General features: G+C 44.0%; 1 protein-coding gene across 1 annotated transcript in view; it reads right to left on the bottom strand.

Moving 5' to 3' along the window:
* LOC139403355 (MORC family CW-type zinc finger 3a) overlaps positions 1-24185 on the bottom strand; it is a 28452-nt gene extending 4267 nt beyond the window's left edge. The window contains exons 1-18 of the mRNA XM_071146941.1: positions 24147-24185; positions 22797-22869; positions 16219-16351; positions 15591-15823; positions 15247-15403; positions 14781-14922; positions 14362-14490; positions 13875-13994; positions 13655-13752; positions 13395-13502; positions 13173-13301; positions 12885-12959; positions 2740-2782; positions 2466-2579; positions 2188-2344; positions 2014-2098; positions 678-1839; positions 212-420 (exon numbers count right to left, since the gene is read on the bottom strand). Of these exons, the coding sequence (XP_071003042.1) occupies positions 212-420; positions 678-1839; positions 2014-2098; positions 2188-2344; positions 2466-2579; positions 2740-2782; positions 12885-12959; positions 13173-13301; positions 13395-13502; positions 13655-13752; positions 13875-13994; positions 14362-14490; positions 14781-14922; positions 15247-15403; positions 15591-15823; positions 16219-16351; positions 22797-22869; positions 24147-24185 (3206 nt within the window). The remainder of the gene's footprint in view (positions 1-211; positions 421-677; positions 1840-2013; positions 2099-2187; positions 2345-2465; positions 2580-2739; positions 2783-12884; positions 12960-13172; positions 13302-13394; positions 13503-13654; positions 13753-13874; positions 13995-14361; positions 14491-14780; positions 14923-15246; positions 15404-15590; positions 15824-16218; positions 16352-22796; positions 22870-24146) is intronic.

Below are 24185 nucleotides of genomic sequence, written 5' to 3'. Positions count from 1 at the left end.
ACGGGAGATAATAATTGTGCAAAAATGTCTAAAAACATGTTAGGGTATTCTGTGGGTGAGAAAGAAAAAAAAATAATCCATTTTGAATTCAGGCTGTAACACAACAAATGGTGGAATAAGTTTAGGGGTATGAATACTTTCTGAACGCACTGGTGATCTGATGACCATACAGGAATACTGAAGAAAACAGAAGTGAAAATCTTATCCTCACGTCTGGGGTGCCTCCGAGGTCGAGCCATTAGCAGCACTAGTGGCCGCTACGTCTCCCCTCTCTGTCTGGGCAGCTGCAGCCTGAGATGCTTCTCTCTCCTGTTTCTCTCTCTCCCACTCTTGTTTCTCCCTCCTCAGCTCCACCACGTCCAGCTGCAGCGTCTCACACTGGGACAAGAGGTTGCCCTTCTCCTCTTTCATAGCCTCCATCTGGGGGTGGGAGAGTAGATAGGGACACAAAAGGGAATGGACGGCAGATGATTATGCGGAGGAAGATAAGAAATCACATCAGATAGACAAACTGATTCATGTTCACTTACACACAGTATGATGCATTGCCCCATCACCACCTCTTCATCCTCCACACACCTGGTACATCAGGTTTCCATCAAACTAGCCTTTTTCACAGTATGGTAAAATATCAACAGCATACTTATAAAGGTAGGGGGGATAAAATGGCCACTCACCTGGGAGCGTAGCATGTCACGTTCACAGTTGGCATTGCTGAGGTCCTGGAGCAGAGTGTCTACCTGTACAGCCAGCTGGTCACTGACCTTACTCCCTTCTGCCGGCTCTCGTTCTCCATCCCCTGCTCCAGTCTGACAGGCCAGGTGGCATTGCTCTCTCTTCACAGCGGCCCGGGAATGCTCCTGCATGCTGCCCTCCAGGTCATGGAGCTGGCAGGTCAGCTTGTGGACCTGTTCCTTAAACTGGTCCCTCTCATGGGCTGCAGCCTGCATGAGCTCCAGCAGCTGATCTTGCTGCTCCTGTGCCTCTGACAGGTTACGGAAGTCAATCCGAGGAAGGTCTGATGGGTCTGGGACAGATGGGCCAGCAGAGAATGGGCCTGCAGAGGATGGGCCTGCAGAGGATGGGCCTGCAGAGGATGGGCCTGGTGTGGATGGGCCTGGTGTGGATGGGGCTGCAGAGGAGGGGCCTGCAGAGGAGGGGCCTGGTGTGGAGGGGCCTGGTGTGGAGGGGTTTGGTGTGGAGGGGCCTGGTGTGGAGGGGCCTGGTGTGGAGGGGCCTGCAGAGGATGGGCCTGCAGAGGATGGGCCTGCAGAGGATGGGCCTGGTTCTGTTCTCTTCCTATCTCTTTCCTCCTTCTTCTTCTTGTTGTCCTCTTCTTTGTTCTTCACTTTTGTCCAGTTCTCTATTCTCTCCTTCTCCTTTTCCACTTCCTCCTTTTTCTTTCGCTCCTCCTCTTCATCCTTCACTTCGCCCCGTATGTCTGTCTGGGTGGTGATGCTCATCTGCTCTGAGGAAGGTGGTAGAGGGGAGAGGTTGGTCGCTGCGGTTCCCGTTTCCACGGAGCTTGTTCCTATGCCATTGGTCCTAACGTTGCCAGTGCCAGAAGGTGTTTCCACAGCCCTACTCTCTGACTTTACCTTGGCCATGTCAAAGGTTGCCTTCTTTGGAATAGGGGTGCTGTTGGTCTCCAAGATAACAATGTCATCGTCATCCGTGATCTCATCATCGTCATCGTCAATCGGGATGATGACTGATGGGGATGACACATTCGTCTCTGCTGCCGTTGATGCGGATCCCATAGAGGTGTTTTGGTGGAAACCGTTCACCCTGGGTCTTTTGGTGTCCCTTTCAGAGGTCATGGCCAATGTTCTCTTCATTCTACAAAGGATATGGGGGCTTATTATGCACCATTAAACAAATAACAATGATTATTGACAGAATTTCTCTCTCCCTTGTGGCAAGGATATGTAGTACAAACACTACGGGAGAGAGACAGAGAACGAGAGAGAGCATACAAGAGAAGAGAGACTACCACTCAAACAGTGGCCCTACCTTGAAGGTGTTGAAGGGGCTGGAGGGGTTGAAAGAGAGCACACGCTAGAGATGATGGGCATGTGGTTGGAGGAAGGGCTGGTCCCTATGAAGAGAGAGATACATTTATATCAACACTTACATTATCAAAAACATCCCCATCAACATAACATACACAGTTCACAGTAGACGTACCTGATTGAGTGAGGGGAGAGATCCTGAGAGGAGATGATCTGGGCCTAGCACTGAGTGGTGATGCTGTGGTAGCCCTAGTGCTCAGTGGTGCCTTCACATTAACTCTGACTGTAGGGGGAGCAGAAGCTGGAGACATCTGTACAGCTGTCCTGAAGCTCTACAAATGACAGAGGAAAGGAAGGATATGAATAGGAAGACTGTATTGGCTGTTTTTATTCAACTAGCTAGTCCTCCTCGCCTCTGTACTAGGTGCTGCTATATGACATATCTAGACCCACCGATGTCTTTATAAGCTGCAGTTTCAGGTCCTCCTGTTGGCGCCTCAGAGCTTCGTTCTGCCGAGCCAGCGCTGCGATCCGCATCCGCTCTGCCTTCTTCTGCTCATCTTCATACTGACACACACACACACCAGAGCCGGGCATTAGGACACACACAACAGGGTAGTTTGGGCAGGGTACACAAAATATAAGGTAGAACAAATCATGTGTAGGCATGAACCAGGGTGTGACACATACATAGACAGGCAGACAGACACACACAGAAAAAGCTAACCTGTTGTCGTTTCCACTCCTGCTGCATTTTGGTGTTCCTTTCACTGTGAAATAGAGCACAGTTTAATTTGATTGAAAATGAAAAGCCATAATTGCATTAATCTCCCCTGCTGACATCATACACATTCTATGGAATCGCTTATCAGGTTCGAAATGATTGGCACCCTTGATAAAGATGAGCAAAAGGTTTTCAGTGGGGTTCAAGTCAGGAGACAAAATCAGTCTTCAATTAACAATTTCTCGATTTTGATGTGTGCTTGGGGATATTGTCTTGCTGGAAGTTGCACTTGCGGCCTCCAAGTTTCAGCCTCCAAGGGGAGGCAACCAGGTTTTTGGCTAAAATGTCCTGGTATTTGGTAAAGTTCATGATGCTGTTGACCTTAACAAGTGCCCCAGGACCAGTGGAAGCAAAATAGCACCATAACATTTACATTTTAGTCAAGATCCACCACCATATTTTACAGTAGGTATGAGGTTATTTTCTGCACATGCATCCTTATTTTGTTGCCAAACCCACCACTGACTGGTGTGCATGCCCAAAGAGCTCTGTCATCTGACCATAGCACCGGTTCCAATCCAAGGGGCAATGCTGTTTATCTAACTCTAGGCATGTACATTTGTTTGTTGCTCTCAATAAAGGCTTTTTCGTGCAACCATTCCAAAGAGCCTATTGGAATGGAGGTGGCGTCTAATTGTAGATTTGGAGATGTGGTGACCCGGTAATGCGACAAAGTTTTGTAATTCTCCTACTTTGGCCCTTTTATTTGCCTCCTGAACCATCTTCCTCACTGTGCATGGGGACAAGATACACTATGCGTCCAATACTAGGCAAGTTTACCACTCTTCCAACGGTTTTAAACTTCTAAATTGTTGCCCTAATAGGTAGTATGTATTTTTTTTGCCATTGCCAGATTCAGGTCAACAACCATGTCTCTTTTCGTTTGTGAGTTCTATTCATTTTCCCATTGTGATGGATGACAGGGAATTTACATGCATGTTACCTAATGTTTATACCCCAGTGAAACAGGAAGCCACGAAAGGCCACAATACAGTTCCTTAAACTGAGATGAATTTACAAAAGTAGACTGAATTAAGAATTAAGAGTACAAATACTTTTGAACTTGTCTTTTTTAGAACAAAACATTACTTGTTAAACAAATCTCTTTCTCTAAGCAATGTATATAAAATAATAAAACAATATAGCACAGTATTTTGATTTATTGTATACATAATTGTTTGTTCATCTTTATCAAGAGTGCCGATAATGGACCTGACTGTACAACGTCAACTCCTTGCCTACTGTGTTGCAAAATGAAGTGAGAACTTGCACATTAATCTGCCAAGTCAACAGTCAGGTGTAATTGCTGAAGCAGTTGGCAAAAAATGTGTCCCCCACTTTAAATCTTCGACATACTTCTTATTCTTTTGCATGCTACTCCTCTTACAACTTTTTGACATATTTTATACTTTTTAAATTGTTAAGATTTTTGTCCTTATTTTTGTCCTCCATCCACTTTCATGGGATTTCCTCACCATTCTAAAAGGTCCCAGTGTGACACCACTTAACATTCCATTCACTGTAAATGCAAATTGACACAAATTAGCTACTTCTCTGCTTTTCAAATCTGAAATCGGAACAATATATTCTACCGATCAATCAATATAGTGGTTTTACTAACCGTGCCAAAGATATATAAACTGAAATTTTAATTTTTTTTCCAAAAAGTTAGAGGGCATGACTTCTTGGTCTACTTATCTGCTATTCAAATCTGGAAACAGAACAGATTGATCTGTTACCAATCAAAAAAGACAATTGTTTGAGTAACAGCATCAACTACTTTCTCTGAACTTTTACAAACTGACATTTTAATTAAAAGTTACAGCTGTTTAAAGTGACAAAAAGTAGCTAGCTAACGTCAGCTTACAGCTTTCTTGTGTCATCATTGAGCAGCCCAAACGGAGCAGTTACTACGGATACTCACAGTGCATGGGGCAGCGCTGGGAGCTAGGGACAGACAGAGACGATCAGCTATAGATACTAAACAAAGGAAGTTACTGTATTTCTAATTTCGGGTTAGGCAATCAGGCCTGGGTAGGGCTTGCGCTAAAAAGTCATGCCCATGCAGGGCTCTAGATAGAATGTAGCACTGGTTGCATTAGCCCAGGGCTTCGGGATACAGGTGCGAATCACTACATGTATCCACACACACACTTTATTTTTGCTTGATTGAGCTTGCCTGGCTTAATAGGCCAATAGAATAGTCCCAAAATTGCAAACCCTGGCCATCTGACACTCCAGGCAGGCTAGAGAAAACTCTCAAAGTATAGTATTTGAACATACAGTATTTGACACAGACTTTTCTTTCCTAACAGGTCTGAAGGAAAAGTCACACAATCTTCTGTGTCCCTGTCCGATTACGTAAATCAGACAAAGTCATGTCATGAACATTTCCTGCAAATTTTAGCAATTTGTTTTGTTTATAACTCAAAGTAGATTGAAATTGAACTAGTGACTCAACTTGTGTATCCCCTGGGGGTAGAGGAGCTATGAGGGAATGGGTGCCCTTATCCTGTCAGTGGGTCCCTCTTCCCACTGATCCCCATTCAGCCCAGAGAACTTCCAAGAAAATCCTGCTGTTGTCCAAACCGTTGTGATAAAATTTGACATTTTACACAGGTTCCCGCGCCCCAGCTGGCGTGACAGGTTCCCGCGCCTCAGCTGGCGTGACAGGTTCCCGCGCCTCAGCTGGCGTGACAGGTTCCCGCGCCTCAGCTGGCGTGACAGGTTCTTGCACATCAGCAGGGGTGCCGGTCCGCTCCTGAACCCCGGGTTTGTCCCCTTTGACAGCGTCCTGCAGCTGGAGCTACGCGTTGGAGGGGATACTGTCACATGTACTCGCTCTCTGGCCTCTAGGTCATCAGGCTGCTGATTATCTCGCACACCTGTAACAATCGTCTCGTGCTCCTGCGCCTCATGACACTTACCTGGATGGACTCCTTCACCCCCTTGATTATCTTCCCTATATCTGTCACTCCCCTTGGTTCTTTCCTCTGGTGTCATTGACTTTATGTTTTCATGTCGGTGCGTTGTTAGAATTACATGTTTGTTTCATTTATTTAAACACCCACTCCCTGAACTTGCTTCCCGCTATCATCCAGAAGGCGAAGTCAGTACAGGTGCATCAAAGCAGCGACCGAGAGACTGAAAAACAGCTTCTATCTCAAGGCCATCAGACTGTTAAACAGCCACCACTAACATTGAGTGGCTGCTACCAACACACTGACTCAACTCCAGCCACTTTAGTGGAAATTGATGTAAAAATATATCACCAGCCACTTTAAACAATGCTACTTAATAGAATGTTTACGTACCCTACATTACTCATCTCATATGTATATGTATATACTGTACTCTATATCATCTACTGCATCTTTATGTAATACAAGTATCACTAGCCACTTTGTTTACATACCCTACATTACTCATCTCATATGTATGTACTGTACTCAATACCATCTACTGCATCTTGCCTATGCCGTTCTGTACCATCACTCATTCATATATCTTTATGTACATATTCTTTATCCCTAAACACTTGTGTGTATAAGGTAGTAGTTGTGGAATTGTTAGGTTAGATTACTCGTTGGTTATTACTGCATTGTCGGAACTAGAAGCACAAGCATTTCGCTACACTCGCATTAACATCTGCTAACCATGTGTATGTGACAAATAAATTCGATTTGATTTGACTCTCAGCACACTCTTTACAGACAGACATTTTTGTGATCTAACTGCCCCACAATCATAATTAAATCAGGTTGATATAGTAGTTTATCAAAGTAACCGGACCAATTATATTACTAAATGTAACTTACTAAATGTAACTGACTATATGTAACTGCGTTGCTTCTAATAGTAGATCAGTTTTTTTTACTTCTTCCACTACCACAAACATACTTTTAAAAGAGAAAGCAAGCCCCACAACTTTACTTCATGTAAAGTTACCATCTAGTTCTAATTATATTTCTTCCATCCACTCTAGAGCTTAAGCGATTTAAGTTATGAATACGAAACAAACTTCTAAAACCTACAGGCTGCCCCAACTTATATTGCTTGAGACATTTTTTTGATAGCATTTATACTTTTTGTACTACAACAACATTTAAATGAGCTCTCAATGCTTTTTAATGCCAAAAAGGCCCATAGGCTTGAATGCTAAAAAAATCTCCTTTTACTGTTTAAGCTATCAACTCCAAACCAATGTTCACACGTGCAGAATTACCTAACTTAGATTTCTTGCATTCAGAATTTCGATACCATATATACTTTTTGAACTATAAGCATTTGAATTGTTATTAAAAAATCTCCATAGGCTTGAATGGGAAGTATTTGAATTTGCCACTGCTCATTCACTGTTTAAAGGGTAGGTAGTATAAACATAACCACATGTAACATATGGATTTGCATTAGTATACACATCAAAAGTCCCAACGCAAAGTTACCTCAACTTGAAAAATGGAAAGTATTACATAAAACCAAATCAGAATTCCTTAGAATGTCAAATTAATGTCGGAAATTAAACCAAATCGTTTGCACTCATGACTACTGGTTTAAATGTAATTTCTTGTTACAAATCAGCTTGTATGGTTGTTAGCCCTACCAGCCTGCTAATTAGCACTGTGTGCGTCAGCCAGTTGCTTTCAACCCCTAGTTACAGCTAAGTTTTGAAATACATAACGGCATCTAACCAGTTACCAAATAATGTCACCGGTATACGCCAATTCCAGAGGCCGACCCAAAACAACGCCGCTGGAGGAGAGGGTGCCAGAGCAGGTTTCTAGTGAGGCTACACCACCCAGAGTATATTACTCGCTAACGTCCAGTCCCTAGTAGACCAAATCAAGGCAAGAGTTGCTTTCCAAAAAGATATCTGGGATTGTAACATACTCTGTTTCACGGAAACATGGCTAGCTGGGGACATGCTGTCGGAGTCTACACAGCCAACGGGATTTTCAGTGCATCGCACCGACAGGAATAAACATCTCTCCGGTAAGAAGAAGGGCGGAGGTGTATGTTTCATGACTAATGTCTCATGGTGTAATTGTAACACACAGGAACTCAAGTCCTTTTGTTCACCTGACCTAAAAATTATCACAAGCAAATGCCAACCGTATTATCTCCCAAGAGAACTCTCCTAGGATATCGTCACAGCCGTGTATATCCCCCCTCAAGCGGATACTAAGACGACCATCAAGGAACTTCACTGGACTTTATGCAAACTGGAAACCATATCTCCCGAGGCTGCATCTATTGTAGCTGGGGATTTTAACAAAGCTAATTTGAGAACAAGGCTACCTAAATTCAAATCAACATATCAATTGCAGTACACGAGTGAATAACACGCTCGACCATTGCTACCCTAACTTCCGCGATGCATACAAGGCCCTCTCCCGCCCTCCTTTCGGAAAATCCGACCATGACTCCATCTTGTTGCTCCCCTCCTATAGACAGAAACTAAAACAGGAAGCGCCCGTGCTTAGGTCTATCCAACGCTGGTCTGACCAATCGGATTCCACGCTTCAAGAATGCTTCGATCTCGTGGACTGGGATATGTTCCGGGTAGCCTCAGACAATAACATTGATGTATACGCTGACTCGGTGAGTGAGTTTATAAGGAAGTGTATTGGAGATGTTCTACCCACTGTGACTATTAAAACCTAAAACCGTGGATGGATGGCGGCAGTCTCCTGACCCCTCCTGTCTCAGCCTCCAGTATTTATGCTGCAGTAGTTTATGTGTCGGGGGGCTAGGGTCAGTTTGTTATATCTGGAGTTCTTCTGTCCTAATCGGTGTCCTGTGTGAATCTAAGTGTGCGTTCTCTAATTCTCTCCTTCTCTCTTTCTTTCTCTCTCTCGGAGGACCTGAGCCCTAGGACCATGCCCCAGGACTACCTGACATGATGACTCCTTGCTGTCCCCAGTCCACCTGGCCGTGCTGCTGCTCCAGTTTCAACTGTTCTGCCTTATTATTATTCGACCATGCTGGTCATTTATGAACATTTGAACATCTTGGCCATGTTCTGTTATAATCTCCACCCGGCACAGCCAGAAGAGGACTGGCCACCCCACATAGCCTGGTTCCTCTCTAGGTTTCTTCCTACGTTTTGGCCTTTGTAGGGAGTTTTTCCTAGCCACCGTGCTTCTACACCTGCATTGCTTGCTGTTTGGGGTTTTAGGCTGGGTTTCTGTACAGCACTTTGAGATATCAGCTGATGTACGAAGGGCTATATAAATACATTTGATTTGATTCGCGCAAAACTGAAAGCACATACCACCGCATTTAATCATGGCAAGGCGATTGGAAACATGGCTGAATAAAAACAGTGTAGTTATTCCCTCTGTAAGGCAATCAAACAAGCAAAGCGTCTGTATAGAGACAAAGTGGAGTCGCAATTCAACGGCTCAAACACGAGACGTATGTGGCAGGGTCTACAGACAATCACGGACTACAAAAAGAAAACCAGCCCCGTCCTGGACATCGACGTCTCGCTTCCAAACAAATTAAACAACTTATTTAGTGCGCTTTGAGAACAACACAGTGCCACCGACGCAGCCCGCTACCAAAGACTGGGGGCTCTCCTTCTCCGTGGCAGACGTGAGTAAAACATTTAAAAGTGTTAACCCTCGCAAGGCTGCCAGCCCAGACGGCATCCCTAGCCGCGTCCTCAGAGCATGCGCAGACCAGGTGACTGGCGTATTTATGGACATATTCAATCCCTGTTCCCAAGAAAGCTAATGTAAAGTATTCGGCCCCCTTGAACTTTGCGACCTTTTGCCACATTTCAGGCTTCAAACATAAAGATATAAAACTGTATTTGTTTGTGAAGAATCAACAACAAGTGGGACACAATGATGAAGTGGAACGACATTTATTGGATATTTCAAACTTTTTTAACAAATCAAAAACCGAAAAATTGCGCGTGCAAAATTATTCAGCCCCCTTAAGTTAATACTTTGTAGCGCCACCTTTTGCTGCGATTACAGCTGTAAGTCGCTTGGGGTATGTCGCTATCAGTTTTGTACATCGAGAGACTGAAATTTTTTCCCATTCCTCCTTGCAAAACAGCTCGAGCTCAGTGAGGTTGGATGGAGAGCATTTGTGAACAGCAGTTTTCAGTTCTTTCCACAGATTCTCGATTGGATTCAGGTCTGGACTTTGACTTGGCCATTCTAACACCTGGATATGTTTATTTTTGAACCATTCCATTGTAGATTTTGCTTTATGTTTTGGATCATTGTCTTGTTGGAAGACAAATCTCCGTCCCAGTCTCAGGTCTTTTGCAGACTCCATCAGGTTTTCTTCCAGAATGGTCCTGTATTTGGCTCCATCTATCTTCCCATCAATTTGAACCATCTTCCCTGTCCCTGCTGAAGAAAAGCAGGCCCAAACCATGATGCTGCCACCACCATGTTTGACAGTGGGGATGGTGTGTTCAGCTGTGTTGCTTTTACGCTAAACATAACGTTTTGCATTGTTGCCATAAAGTTCAATTTTGGTTTCATCTGACCAGAGCACCTTCTTCCACATGTTTGGTGTGTCTCCCACACTTTTTATGGATATCTTTAAGAAATGGCTTTCTTCTTGCCACTCTTCCATAAAGGCCAGATTTGTGCAATATACGACTGATTGTTGTCCTATGGACAGAGTCTCCCACCTCAGCTGTAGATATCTGCAGTTCATCCAGAGTGATTGGCTGCATCTCTGATCAGTCTTCTCCTTGTATGAGCTGAAGGTTTAGAGGGACGGCCAGGTCTTGGTAGATTTGCAGTGGTCTGATACTCCTTCCATTTCAATATTATCGCTTGCACAGTGCTCCTTGGGATGTTTAAAGCTTGGGAAATATTTTTGTATCCAAATCCGGCTTTAAACTTCTTCACAACAGTATCTCGGACCTGCCTGGTGTGTTCCTTGTTCTTCATGATGCTCTCTGCGCTTTTAACGGACCTCTGAGACTATCACAGTGCAGGCGCATTTATACGGAGACTTGATTACACACAGATGGATTGTATTTATCATCATTAGTCATTTAGGTCAACATTGGATGATTCAGAGATCCTCACTGAAATTCTGGAGAGAGTTTGCTGCACTGAAAGTAAAGGGGCTGAATAATTTTGCACGCCCAATTTTTCAGTTTTTGATTTGTTAAAAAAGTTTGAAATATCCAATAAATGTCGTTCCACTTCATGATTGTGTCCCACTTGTTGTTGATTCTTCACAAAAAAATACAGTTTTATATGTTTATGTTTGAAACCTGAAATGTGGCAAAAGGTCTCAAAGTTCAAGGGGGCCGAATACTTTCGCAAGGCACTGTAACTGAACTAAATGACTATCACCCTGTAGCACTCACTTCTGTCATCATGAAGTACTTTGAGAGACTAGTCAAGGATCATATCACCTCCCTCCGAACTGTTACCCGAGATCCACTCCAATTTGCTTACTGCCCCAATAGGTCCACAGACGATGCAATCACCATCACACTGCCCTATCCCATCCGGACAAGAGGAATACCTATGTTCATTGACTATAGCTCAGTATTCAACACCATAGTACCCCGCCCTGTGCAATTGGGTCCTTGACCTCCTGACGGGGGACGGCCCAACAACTCCACTCTGCTGATCCTCAACACTGGAGCCTCACAAGGGTGCGTTCTCAGCTCCCACCTGTACTCCCTGTTCACCCATGACTGCGTGGCCAGGCACAGATCCAACTCAATCATACAGTTTGTAGACGACACTACAATGGTAGGCTTGATTACCAATAACGACGAGACAGCCTACATTGAGGTAAGGGCGGTCGGAGGGGGGTGTCAGGAAAATAACTTGTCACTAAATGTCAGCAAAACAAGAGATTATCGTGGACTTCAGTAAACAGCAGAGGGAGCACCCCCGTATCCACAGACGGGACAGTAGTGGAGAAGGTGGAAAGTTTTAAGTTCCTCTGTGTACATTTCACAGACAAACTGAAATGGTCCACCCACACAAACATTGTGGTGAAGAAGGCGCAGCAGCGCCTCTTCAACCTCAGGAGGCCGAAAAAATGTGGCTTGTCACCAAAAAAAAACGCACTAACTTTTACAGGTGCACAATTGAGAGCATCCTGTCGGGCTGTATCATCGTCTGGTACAGCAACTGCACCGCCCACAACCGCAGGGCTCTCCAGAAGGTGGTGCGGTCTGCACAACGCATAACCGGGTGCAAACTACCTGCCCTCCAAGACACCTACAACACCCAATGTAACAGAAAGGCCAAAAAGATCATCAAGAACAATAACCACCGGAGCCACTGCCTGTTCCCCCCGCTACCATCCCGAAGGCGAGGTCAGCACAGGTGCATCAAAGCTGGGACAGAGACTGAAAAACAGCTTCTATCTCAAGGCCATCAGATTGTTAAACAGCCACCACTAGCACAGAGAGGCGGCTGCCTACCTACAGACTTGATATCACCTGCGTCCAGCAAAACATTTGGTAGAATTAAAATGTTTTGAACTAGAATAAATGGCCTGGCAACTACCAAACGTTACTGTGGTGGGAAAACTCGCAGCATAATGAAAACACAAGCAACTTGTGCCACGAACCAGCATGGGAAATATGTTGCCATTATTTTGCTTTCATCAACAACTCACACAAAGCACTGTTGTCAATCTAACCGCATTTTGCGGAAGGCCTAATGTTGGTTTCTCACTCCATGCATAGACAAAATAATGATGCATGTTTCAGCCTTAAGGTCAATTATCTGCAAATAGCCTAGATATACAGTTATGCATTGAAAATATCTTTAGATGCAGCATTAATTGTTCATTATAAACTGGTTGGTTCGAGCCCTGAATGCTGATTGGCTGACAGCCGTGGTATATCAGAACGTATACCACGGGTAAGACAAAACGTTTTATTTCTTTTTAAACTGCTCTAATTACCACGGTAACCAGTTTAAAATAGCAATAAGGCACCCTTAGCAGCTATGGGCTGCATCCAAGCACGCCGCATTGCATCATACATAAGAACAGCCCTTAGCCGTGGTATATTGGCCATATACCACTCCCCCTCGTGCCTTATTGCTTAAGTATATGGTAGATGGTTGGGTTCTCACTGTTGCTTGTAGGTTTTCTGGTATGAAGGTTGGTCATCATCGGAGTCTTCAGGCTCTTCCTCTACCATGCAGCTCCTGGAAAGGCAGGCGATAATAAATGCCCATATACTGCCGCGGCAACGTCAACACACACAGGTACACACACAAATACATACACTCCGGTAGGCAAGTAGACATGCGCACAAACAAAGACCGAGGGGGCCCAAAGGCAGGGGGGGGGCAGGTCACACAACATGTTACAACACTTTATAAACATGTTCATTTAATCTAGGTGGGTTCGGGACACACCTGAATTGGGGGTCGGGATTCATGTGGCAGAACCACTTCTCTGGAAGCAGTCTGCAATCAATCCCATCTGGCAGCTTCCTCCAGCGCAGGCAGGTGTCACATTGCACCCAGTTCTGGTCCGGGCGCTTCCTATGGGGGTAGAGGTACGCAGAGGAACAAGTTAGAGGAGGGATGGAGACACAGAGGAAAGGAGAAAGGAAGATGGAGGAGTGTTTTACTTACATGGTGTCTTCCACTGGTACGGTGCTGTTAGGATCTTCTTTGTCTCTTTTAAAGCGGATCTCTTTCCAGTAGTCCTCCAGCTTAACCCCTAAGTTGTTGATGGTTTTCCTGCACAAAGAAAATAAGAAATAAACTATGACAGTTCACGTAGTGCCACTTTATCCAGCTAAATTATTAAAAGTACACCATCTTTAAAGTATGTGGAAGTGTTCTTGAAGGGAGAACTCTCTTCTTCAACTATATGCGGTAAGAGTCCTTACCTGTATTTGTCGGTATTGTCAAAATCTTGCTTGTTGTGGGTGGGCTCCAGAAAGTTACACTCGATAACCCCAATGACCCCGAGACCTTGGATGTTGGCCTGAAGGGGGTAGAGGTGGTTATGAGTCAGTGATGGAGGACGAGGCATCCGATTACCACAATGGATGGCAATTTTTCTTATGCACAATCCACACACCCAAACATACAAAAACACCATTTTACCTTGAGTTGAACGCCCACTCGCTCATAAGGTTTTATAAGGCGGTTCTTGTGGTACATCATGATGCCGTATTGGTCTTTGCTCTTGGTGTTGTACCCAAACGTGATGGGAATACGTCTGTTCTGGTACAGGACTTAAGGCCTCAAACAGGAAGGAGAGAAGATGACATATCCTCTTCCCTTTGTGAAAAAGACCATATTGCATCACTGTGTTGAACATGAACATCTAGCTATGGAATGTATTCAACTAATATTAGTTAAACATAGGTAAGTGATTATTATCGCAAGCTTATAAAAGTATTGTGTCTATGGCAGTGGCTGATGGTATTTCTTGTATGTAGAGTACCCATATTTTCCTATTTCTATTTTGCCCCCAAAAGAAAACAAAATGAGTGTCTCGAGGATGTGACAACACGAACGCACAGGAAAACACAAACACGGACACACACAGTAAAGCCATCCATGGAGGCTCCTGCGTGGGGTAGGATACCACAAAGTTGGGCTTGTAATAGTCCTTAGCGATGTACGCCAGGCTCTTGGAGATGAGCTCAGTCTTCACTTTCTGCCCTCGAATGACGATCTGCATACGCGGCTTCAGGTACAGAATACTGCAGTATGCCTGAGCACACAAACAGCACATTGAGAGAATACAATAAACAATCAAAATACACTAGAAAAATAAAATTTCACACATACAAATGATAATGCACATGTCCAGTGTTTACAAAAAAATGTTGGTTTTTGCCCAAGCTTTACACAGCTGATTCAAATAATCAACTGATCATCAAGCTTCGATTATTTTAAAATCAGCTGTGTAGTGCTAGGCAAAACCAAGTTTGGAAACATCTAGCTAAAGCTACGCTCTGTCGTGAGAAATGCTGTATGGAATGTCAATATACTAATACTCACACGTAGCGAGTAGTAACTCTCTGGTTTTGTGAGCAGCTCCGACCGCCTGTATTGCTCACTGGTGCTCTCCAACACATCCAACGGGATTCTGATGTCGTAACTGGATGTTGTGAAATCAAATTCTGTCTGTCCTGTTAATGTCCTGTGGACAAAAATAAACACTTACTGTATAGACTCCTACTCAACCGTTTTACATGCTCCATACTTCAAAAAGGGCCTCTGTGCCGACCCCTAATGGTGGAATTTTAGGTTTTGATTATGTTCAAGGAGAAAACTAAAGTGAAACCTACAATTCCACCAAGGGAGAAATCTGATGGCCGAGAGAGTGGCAGTTCCAAAGGAGAAGTAACATTTGAACGTAAATTCCACGTAGTGAAACTCAATAGTTGAGGGAGAAAGAAAGAGGGGAAAATGTCCTTATACGGACTGTGTAAGAGAGGAATACCCAGGTGTGTGTGTGTCTGACCTGCGCAGGCTCCAGATGATGATGCGTGTTCCTGAAGAGCCCATGGAGCAGGTGGAGTTGATGGCTTTGAGCTCTGTGAGCAGCTCGTTCTCCGTCTTAAAAAGAGAGTAATACAGGATGTCCTGCAGACTGGCCTTGTGCTTCTCATTCACACGGAGTGCAGAAGTCAAGGACAACACACACAGGGACAATACAACCGACAGACTATAAAATGACACAGTGTACAAGTACATCTATAGATCACCGTCCCACCTGTCCAAACTGTTTGAAGGTGATGACAGTTTAAGCACTATGACGTGTGTGTATGTGCAGTGCGTATGTGTAGTCTCTCTATAGAAGGATATACTGGTTGTGTGCAACGCGTTGGAAGGAGACAATGGGTACGATGATCTGCTCTGCTTTAATCTGTGCCAGGTAGCTCTGTGAGAGCATGCCTACATGCATGGTGTCTCCATCTAGAGACTTGGAGAACACGATGGCGTCTCGTCCCAGACGCATGGACCCCGACTTGAAACCGTTACCGTAGAGACCAATCGGGTGCTGGCCGTTTATAACGGTCTTGTCACTGTAACCGAAGCTGAGGAGGGAGAAGGATAGAGAAACATGGTGGTTTTCTATGTACATCAATCAGAAACTTGCATTCTTATAGCACAGCAGACATTCATTTGTTTTTTACTTGTCCCTGGTTTGTTCCGGGGACGTCCCTTAGGACGTTTTCTGAACATTTGTTTTTCCAGTTGTCAAGACATTACATGATGGTCCCATGGGAATGTTCTCTGGGAGGACTTCTGTAAATTCCCTGGAAGTCACGGAGGACCGAGTCAGGACGTTTTCAGGACATTCACCAGTGTCATCAGGATGTCACGTGATGGTCCCGAAGGGGGTGTTCTCTGCAGGACTTTTGTCCCGGCTTTTATCTAACCTGATTCACCCTGCTAAAGTAGTGGTAATGGTTCAGAGAACTGTCCGTACCTGAGCATCTTGTGCATCTTTTCATAGTCCAGCCCATTTCCATTGTCCATGAAGATGAGGCAGTCTTGGCCTTTGAACTGGGTCTTATCAATCCAGAACTGCTTGGCATTGACATCTGGATCATAGGCATTATCTGGGGAAAAGACATGGAAATAAAGGATTTGTAAGCATAGAGAAATATGAACAGAATAAATCAGAAATTACATTTTCCCACAAATATTGATTTTTCCACTGTTACTTTACAAATAACGAATCTCTTGCATAGTGTTTGCCACTATAGTAGACCACCCAAGCCATTTGTCCAATGCCAACACATCCACGCCAAACCAGCATAGGAGTACAAGCCAAATCACATTGCCATCTGTGTTGCTAATGCTGTGGAAAACTACCACACATCATCAGGGTTTTAGACACCCAATATAACATTAAAGCTGTGTAATGTAAAGTGTGATAGATATAATATGTCTTCCTTTGTTGCTTGTGCAACGTGGACCATTAGAACAGGCTGGCTTTGACAGCTGTCACAGAGGATGCAACCCCAGCCTCTGCCGTAGATGCAACATCCTCAAAACACTACTGGAACATTAGACTAACACAAACATGTGGTCTGGTCTCCCTCTCCCATCAACTACCTTCAAAATCACTCCCTCCCTCTATCCATCTCCTTTTCAAAATGTTCATCCCTACCGCCATCTTTGTACTACTATCTTCTATTGTCTAGCTCCTCTGCTCTCCATTATTGTCTAGAGTAAGCTTGAATCCAAAGGCCTCTCCAAAGCCATACTGGCGGGGTGGGGTTGGCAGTGTGTGTAGATGGGAAACACTAGGCTGATGAGAGATATTGCTATATCCTACGCCTTTGTTGCTCCAGGTACAAAGAGAGAGAAAGAGTGGGATTGGTTAGCAAAAGTGAGGGGTATTGAAGGAAATCAAGAATGTGAGATACTGCAACAGAGAAAGATGGAGATAAGAGAAGGAGAGATTGATGGTGATAGGAGGAAACTGTATCAGAGACATGCACAGAACTGTGATGGACATCTGAGACAGTATCTGGTGACAGGCTGAATACTAAACTGGGTTGGCAGACAAACTGCAGGCTGGCAGACTGCACTGCAGCAACAGAGACCTGCCTGAGAAACGGCTCACTGCCTGATAAGCAGGGCTCCAGAAGGCAACCATTTAGTTGACCCTATAACTATCTGTGCGAGTTACATTTTTAATTGGTTACACATTCTACCTGGTCACCTCAATCAACATGTCCTATTTTTGGGCCAGATAAAACATTGACTTGGTTAAACAGTAAACTGCAATTATACTCATGACTCCTTTAACGAAATGGTCTGCCCTCCTGCTGTGCCTTTTTCGCTGGGGCCACCTGCTGTAATGAGCAAGCCTCGCCCCGTGTGCCCTGAGAAATGCATTCTGATTGTATAACATTTCAAAATGTAACTGCAGAGAAAAAACAACCTTGGAAGCAACTACTGTTGTCCATGTTAAAGAGAGGGACACGGGTATAGGTACAATTTGTTTTCTCATCTTTCTGTAGGTATTATTTGTATTTCTCAGCTCTCAATGTTGAGCTCAAAGCACACAGTTATACAATCAAGATATTCTGAATGTGGAGCATGTGAAATGTGCATATGCCATGGCGAGTGCACTAGGCCTCATTGGAGATGAGTAGGTAGTAGACCTATTACAAAAGTGTTTTTAGCACATTAAAATGTACTGTTTGATTAACATGGCTACTAGCAGTAGGTGTTACATTTAGAGTTAGCAATCTAGCTAATGTGTTTACAGTTTCCACTTCCTCAGGTGGTGAATGAGCACCAATTGAATTACGCCCATATCTTTATGTAATATTAGTGCATAAAGATAACGGAAAAATCATCTCTATTGAACCCAAAAAACAGAAAATTCTGTAGCCCCATTTTGACAGTAAAAAAAATGCATGATAATCACTGGATTAGATTGCATGTCAAAATATCTTGTATCAGGCATTCCTGCTTAGACATGTTAGATGTAACGTGTTTATTGAAAACGATCCCAGTAGTCTACCACACACTTCTAAATAAAGCAATATGATTGAACTTACAATCCCTTCACAAGATGATCACTCCTATTATTTATATTGCGTGATGAATTTATTTGGATGGTGCGACCAAATCATGGGCTGGTACTATCAACTGTAAAAGTTTGTGGCACCAGTACCACCAGGTTAAAACGTTACCCTGGAGCCCAGTGATAAGGCAAAGGGATTAATCATCACGGAGGCTGAAAGTGCGTGTGGAAAAAGACCACCCCAGGGACAGGACTGCTGTGGGATAGGCTACAGGCCTAGCCCGAAGGATAAAAAGCCTTATCCAGACACACTACTGTAGGCTAATTGTCAGAAACTATGGTAATATGGTTCAGAAAATATAAAAGGTCTAATCACAATGACGTCATTCGAAAGCAAATCAATGAGATGCAAAGAGAAGTGAGGAAGGCGAGCCGAGGAGGGAAGGGGACCTTGAACACCCATTAAGTTATATTCCCAAACAGTCTAGGGTATCAGAGGCATTACGGAGTGTTGGCATTCCCTCTTTTTCTGACGCTCTCTCTCGGGTAGTTTGTGTGACAGAGCAGCCTAGCAGAGGGCTTATTTCTCAGCATGGGTAAAATGTTCTTATATGCAACATCTATGGCTGCCAACTTGAAAAGTGGAGAAGGGAGAAAGGTAGAGAGGAGGGGCGAGACAGGGGATTACACGGATTTAGAATGATAGTCTGAGCTTCCATTAGGTTATATTCCCACTCATTGTAGGGTTCAGAGAGCTTTAGCATTCTCTGTCCATCTTGAGTAGTTTTTGTGCCATAGCAGCCAAGAGCAATAACTTTTTATAGTAGTCTGGAGAACGGTAGTAGAAAGGTAGAGGCAGAGTGAGTATAGGAGGGGAGGACATGGCAGGGGAAAGAAAACGGCATATTCCGTAGTGTGATTTGAATTGAGAGTGATACTCACTGAACATCAATTATATTATATTCCCACTCACTGGTTCAGAGATCTTTAGCTCTTCAGTGTGTAGTCATACAGCATAGGTTTCATGTAGCATACATCAAAAAGCTACATTCCATGTTATGAAAATTCCATAATGTTTCCAAAGTCACGGGTAATTACCGGTACATTTTAAAAGTTACTGAGAATATTCCCTCCCGTTGCAACCCTACTCTGGAAAACAGACATCCCCAGGGACAGGACCGCTGTGGGTCCGTCTATAGGACTATCACTTTAAATCTATTTCTGGGTAACCTGTGAGAATAATATTAACGAATACATGGATACGGTGACGGAGTTTAACAGGAAATGAATAGGAAATGTTGTGCCCATAGTAACTATTAAAACCTACCCAAAACCGTGGATAGATGGCAGCATTTGCGCAAAAATGAAAGAGCAAACCACCGCATTTAAAAATGGCAAGGCGACTGGGAATATGGCCGAATACAAACAGTGTAGTTATTCCCTCTGTAATGCAAACAAACATGTAAAATGTCAGTACAGAGACAAGTGGAGTCGCAATTCAACAGCTCAGACACGAGACGTATGTGGCAGGGTCTACAGACAATCATCGGACTACAAAGGGAAAACTAGCCATGTCGCGGACACCGACGTCTTGCACCCAGCCGGCACCAGACAGTATCTCTAGCCGCGTCCTCAGTGCATGCGCAGACAAGCTGGCCAGAGTGTTATCAGACATATTCAATCTCTCCCTATCCCAATCTGCTGTCCCCACATGCTTTAAGATATCCACCATCGCTTTTTTGGGTACAGGAACAATGGTAACTGAACCTTACACGTTAACCTTACACCCTAGACTAGAGGTCAAACGATTAATTGGAATGACAGATTAATTAGGGCAGATTTCAAGTTTTCATAACAATCGGAAATCGACCGATTTTCACCATGTCAGCTCGGGGGATCCAATCTTGCAACATTACAGTTAACTAGTCCAACGCTAGAATCACCTGCCTCTCGTTGCACTCCACAAGGAGACTGACTGCCTGTTACGCAAATGCAGTAAGTCAGGGTAAATTGCTAGCTAGCATTAAACTTATCTTGTAAAAAAACAATCAATCAATCATAAACACTAGTTAACTACACATGGTTGATGATATTACTAGTTTATCTAGCGTGTCCTGCATTGCATATAATCTGACTGAGCATACAAGCATCTGACTGAGTGGTGGTAGGCAGCAGCAGGCTCATAAGCATCCATTCAAACAGCACTTTTGTGCGTTTTGCCAGCAGCTCTTCGTTGTGCGTCAAGCATTGCGCTGTTTATGACTTCAAGCCTATCAACTCCCGAGATGAGGCTGGTGTAACCAAAGCGAAATGGCTAGCAGAGTGCACGCTAATAGCGTTTCAAACGTCACTCTCTCTGAGACTTGGAGTGGTTGTTCCCCTTGCTCTGCATGGGTAACGCTGCTTTGAGGGTGGCTGTTGTCGTTGTTTTCCTGGTTCGAGCCCAGGGAGGAGCGAGGAGAGGGACGGAAGCTATACTGTTACACTGGCAATACTAAAGTGCCTATAAGAACATCCAATAGTCAAAGGTTAATGAATTACAAATGGTATAGAGGGAAATAGTCCTATAATTCCTATAATAACTACAACCTAAAACTTCTTAACTGGGAATATTGAATACATGTTAAAAGGAACCACCAGCTTTCATATGTTCTCATGTTCTGAGCAAGGAACTAAACGTTAGCTTTCTTACATGGCACATATTGCACTTTTACTTTCTTCTCCAACACTTTGTTTTTGCATTATTTAAACCAAATTGAACATGTTTCATTATTTATTTGAGGCTAAATTGATTTTATTGATGTATTATATTAAGTTAGAATAAGTGTTCATTCAGTTGTAGTAATTGTCATTATTACAAATACATTTATTTGAAATCGGCCGATTAAATCGGTATCGGCTTTTTTGGTCCTCCAATAATCGGTATCGGCGTTGAAAAATCATAATCTGTCGACCTCTACCCTAGACCCACTTCAATTTGCTTACCGCCCCAATAGATCCACAGATGATGCAATCGCCATCGCACTGCACACTGCCCTATCCCATCTGGACAAGAGGATGTAAGAATGCTATAGCTCAGCATTCAACACCATAGTACCCGCCAAGCTCATCATTAAGCTCGGGCCCTGGGTCTGAACCCTGCCCTGTGCAACTGGGTCCCCACAAGGGTGCGTGCTCAGCCCCCTCATGTACTCCCTGTTCACCCATGACTGCGTGGCCACGCACACCTCCAACTCAATCATCAAGTTTGCAGTTGACAACAGTAGTAGGCCTTAATTACCAACAATGATGAGACTGCCTACGGGGAGGAGGGTGAGGGCCCTGGGAGTGTGGTGCCAGGAAAATACCCTCTCACTCAACGTCAACAAAATAAGCTGATCGTGGACTTCAGGAAACAGCAGGAGGGAGCACCACCCTATCCACATCAACAGGACTGCAATGGAGAAGGTGGAAAGCTTCAAGTTCTTCGGTGTACACATCACAGACAAACTGAAATGATCCACCCACACAGACAGTGTGGTAAAAAAGGTGCAACAGCGCATCTTCAAACGCAGGAGGCTGAAGAAATCTGGCTTGGCACCAACTTCTACAGATGCACAATTGAGAGCATCCTATCCAGCTGTATCACCGCCTGGTACAGCAACTGCACCGCGCACAACCGCAGGGCTCTCCAGAGGGTGGTGAAGTCTGCCCAATGCATCACCGGGGGCAAACTACCTGCCCCCCAGGGCACCTACAGCACCCGATGTCACAGGAAGGCCAAAAAGATAATCAAGGACAACAACCACCCGAGCCACTGCCTGTTCAACCCACTATTATCCAGAAGGAGAGGTCAGTACAGGTGCACCAAAGCTGGGACAGAGACTGAAAAACAGCTTCTATCTCAAGGCCATCGGACTGTTAAATAGCCACCACAAGCACCTTAGAGGCTGCTGCCCTATATACGTAGACTTGGATTCACTGGCCACTTTAATAATGTTTACATATTTTGCATTACTCATCTCATATGTATATACTGTATTCTATTGAATTCTATTCTACTGTCTCTTAGTCCATGCTGCTCTGACAATGCTCGTCCAAATATTTGTATATTTTCTTCATTCCTTTACTTTAGATTTGTGTATATTGTTGTGAAATTGTTAGATATTACTTGTTAGTTACTGAACTGTTGTAGCTAGAAACACAAGCAATTCGCTACACCCGCAATAACATCTGCTAAATGTGTATGTGACCAATACAATTTGATTTATAGGTCTACCCCAAGGGGAAAAAGAAGACTCGTCCATTAACACTGTGGTTATGGGAAAAGAATCCCATCCAAAAATGAGACACTCAGCAGGATAAAATAGGTCACAAAATGAGCGCAGAACATTGCCACAGAGTAGCCATTTTAACACCATGATGCTCAGTGATTGGATAGTAATGATTTAACGACTCACAGTTGGACACAACGATTGGACAATTATGACAGGTGACACAGGTAACTTGGCGACTGGACAGTAGGACTAATGATGACTCACCTATTAATTCAGCGATCGCGCTGAAGGGCCAGGTGTGGCTGGTGGAGTTTGTGTGGAGGAACTTGGGACAGAGCTGTTAAGGGAGGAGTAGAGTTAGCCTATGTTGATGACATTAAATGGATAAAATGTTGTATATTACCACCTCCTTCAGGAAGCATTATGTTAGGGCTACTCCATTCTCAAATGACTGACAACCCTTGATGTCCTGACTGACTAACATACATGTGTCCATCCCCACATCATGTGAGTTTAAAGTGTGAAAAGCACACCCAATACTCACTGCCTTTACTCATCTCACACAAACCTCTCTCCATCTTCTTCACACACAAACCTCTCTCCATCTTCTTCACACACAAACCTCTCTCCATCTTCTTCACACACAAACCTCTCTCCATCTTAATACCCCCCCCCCCCCTCCTCCTCCTCCTGTCAAACACACACGCCTGTAGATTCAGAAGCTCCCCCAAGCACAGCCCAGGGCACATGGAGAGGATAGTCTTAAAGGATCGTCTTAAATTAGATAAGATGCATGTCCGGGTCAATGTGGTCATTCTTGGCTATATGGTGGTGAAGTTAAGCTATACATCTCGCACTTCTGACCTGTGCAAGGATGAAAATATACACTATTTCCCCATTTGAATGGCATAGGATAATTGGATGCAGCAACAGCAACCATACTGTGACCGAGGAGTGGAATCACTGGGGTATATATTATAGCTATGAACTGGAGACAGCGTCCAAGATGGCCGACCGTTGTTTTCAACGTAATCTACTCACGTTCGCATACGCTGTTTCGTGGTGGTTGCCATCTGCTTTACAACGCCGTGAAAACACGCCCGTTAGGCAATCTGGCGCTTTGATTTGAACACAATTCAATCTCCCGGATTTCCGAATCTCTCGACGCAACTCGTTTTTGACAATAGTGGATGAGCGCCATTGGGCTACTCCGTGTGTGACACTGAAAAATATTGCACGTCACCACAACAACACCGCATGACATTAGATGAGGAGAAACGCCTCTACAAAGTATCTATTTTCTCCAAGTTCAGAAATAGTTCTGTATTTATCTAGCAAACGACAAGATATAAATATCCAGCTCCGCTGGTCAAAAGATGTTCCATTTTGCATGGGGACTGGGGGTTATCAATATCGCACGCGCTAACGGCAATCAACATTCCCAAAGGATATTGGCTAGCTAGCTAACGTTAGCTAGCTCCAAAACACACATTACATTATGCGATTGAACCAACAAGACTATCACCATACTTCTAAGTTTACTGCACAGCAATTTACGTCTAGATACAAATTCCAACAGATTACAGATACTGTAAAATATCATAATATGCTTACCGCACTTAGAGGCACTCCTCTCTGTACTTGCGACGCCAT

The sequence above is a fragment of the Oncorhynchus clarkii genome, chromosome 3 (genome assembly GCF_045791955.1).
Source record: "Oncorhynchus clarkii lewisi isolate Uvic-CL-2024 chromosome 3, UVic_Ocla_1.0, whole genome shotgun sequence".
NCBI classification, from domain to species: domain Eukaryota; kingdom Metazoa; phylum Chordata; class Actinopteri; order Salmoniformes; family Salmonidae; genus Oncorhynchus; species Oncorhynchus clarkii.
This window is presented reverse-complemented; position numbering and strand designations above follow the sequence as displayed.